Below are 1,868 nucleotides of genomic sequence, written 5' to 3' on the forward strand. Positions count from 1 at the left end.
GTGATCAGTCAGGGTGAGGCTGGGAGGAAGAGGAAGTGGCTACAAGTGTGGTGAGAGCTTCAGTCATTCATCGAGCCTCAGACATTCATTGAGCCTCAAGAACTACTGACTCATTCCAACAGGTGAGAGAGTGTTAAAGTGTGAGGTTTACCTACCGCAGGATCATCTATTATAAGACTGTTAACACAAGAATAGCTACATGGAAGAGAAACCATTTAATTTTGAGGTCTGCAATCCAGCCTTTACACAGACGTTAACACTAGTGAATCACTGGTGGAACTACATTGGCAAAAAGCCATTTAAGTGTGAGCTTTGCAATAAGTGCTTTGCCCAGTCATCAGGCCTGAGTTATCACCGGCATGTTCATACTGGAGAGAAACCATTCACATGTGAAATGTGTAATAAGTCATTTCCATCATCTTCGACTCTCCGCCGACACCAACGCATTCACACAGGGGAGAAACCTTTCTCATGTGGGATGTGTAACAAATCATTCTCAAGATCATCACACTTAAGCACACACCAGCGCATTCACACAGGAGAGAAACCATTCATTTGTGAGGTGTGTGACAAATCGTTCTCTCAGTTAGGGATCCTGCAGACACACCAACGCATTCACACAGGGAGAAAACCATTCACCTGTAAGGAGTGTGACAAATCATTCTCAGTGTCATCACACCTCCATGTACACCAACGTATTCACACAGGGGAGAAACCGTTCACATGTAAGGAGTGTGACAAATCATTTTCACAATTATCGCACCTCAGCATGCATCAACGGACTCACACGGGGGAGAAACCATTCAAGTGTGAGGTATGTGACAAATTGTTCTCGCTGTCGTCATCTCTCCGTACACACCAACGCATTCACACCAAGGAGAAGCCATTCAAATGTGAGATGTGTGCAAAATCATTCTCAGAAGCAGGGAACCTCCGCATGCACAAACGTATCCACACAGGGGAGAAACCTTTCCAATGTGAGGAGTGTGACAAAGCATTCTCACAGTCATCGAGACTCCTGCGGCATCAGAGGATCCATACAGGGGAAAAATCATTTGTATGCGAGGAATGTGACAAATCATTCTCCGACTTAGCAGGTCTTCGCGTACACCGACGCATTCACACCAGTGAGAAACCATTCACTTGTGAGGTATGTGAGAAATCATTCTCACAGTCATCGCACCTCCGTAAACATGAACGCATTCACACTGGAGAGAAACCTTCCAAGTGTGAGGTGTGTGACAAATCATTCTCGGACTTAGCTGCCCTCCACGTACACAGACGCATTCACACAGGCGAGAAACCATTCACATGCGAGGTGTGTGACAAATCATTCTCTCAGTCATCGAGCCTCAATGTACACCAACGCATTCACACAGGGGAGAAACCGTTCAAGTGTGACATGTGTGACAAATCATTCCGGGTTTCATCGAAACTTCTGCGCCATCTAAGGATCCACACAGGAGATTAACCATGCACTCTCTTGTGGTTTATGATAAAGGAATTGTGACATGTTTAAGCCCCCCCCCAGTCACCACTGGATTCACCCCGATTAGAAATTGATCCTGGCACCTCAATGCATTCACACTGGAAAGAAACACTATCCATATATGTTCAACACTGATACCTTCACACAGTTGTGAGAAGTCTCAGAACATCAACAAATTGAAAACATATGAACCTGTACACAGTCTCACTGTGCAGGATGTTCAGTGGGACTGGGACACAGAACAAGAAGCAGCTTTCACTCCCATCAAACAACTAGTGATGACATCACCAGTGCTGAGGGATTATGATGTAACAATGGAGTCACCCTGCAGTGTGATGTCAGTGAAACAGGACTTGGAGTAACCCCCAGGCAGTGAGGA

At 45.7% G+C, this 1,868-nt stretch overlaps 2 protein-coding genes across 5 annotated transcripts in view; both read left to right on the forward strand.

Moving 5' to 3' along the window:
* Window positions 1-1,868, forward strand: part of LOC122541578 (zinc finger protein 271-like) — a 652,600-nt gene that overhangs the window by 473,573 nt on the left and 177,159 nt on the right. The gene's annotated exons all lie outside the window — the stretch shown is intronic.
* On the forward strand, window positions 7-1,861 carry LOC122541596 (zinc finger protein 271-like). The gene has a single exon (XM_043678453.1). It carries the CDS (start codon window positions 200-202, stop codon window positions 1,469-1,471), a length of 1,272 nt encoding a protein of 423 aa, XP_043534388.1. The 5' UTR covers window positions 7-199; the 3' UTR covers window positions 1,472-1,861.

Source organism: Chiloscyllium plagiosum, chromosome 37, assembly GCF_004010195.1.
Source record: "Chiloscyllium plagiosum isolate BGI_BamShark_2017 chromosome 37, ASM401019v2, whole genome shotgun sequence".
In the NCBI taxonomy this organism is placed as follows: Eukaryota; Metazoa; Chordata; class Chondrichthyes; order Orectolobiformes; family Hemiscylliidae; genus Chiloscyllium; species Chiloscyllium plagiosum.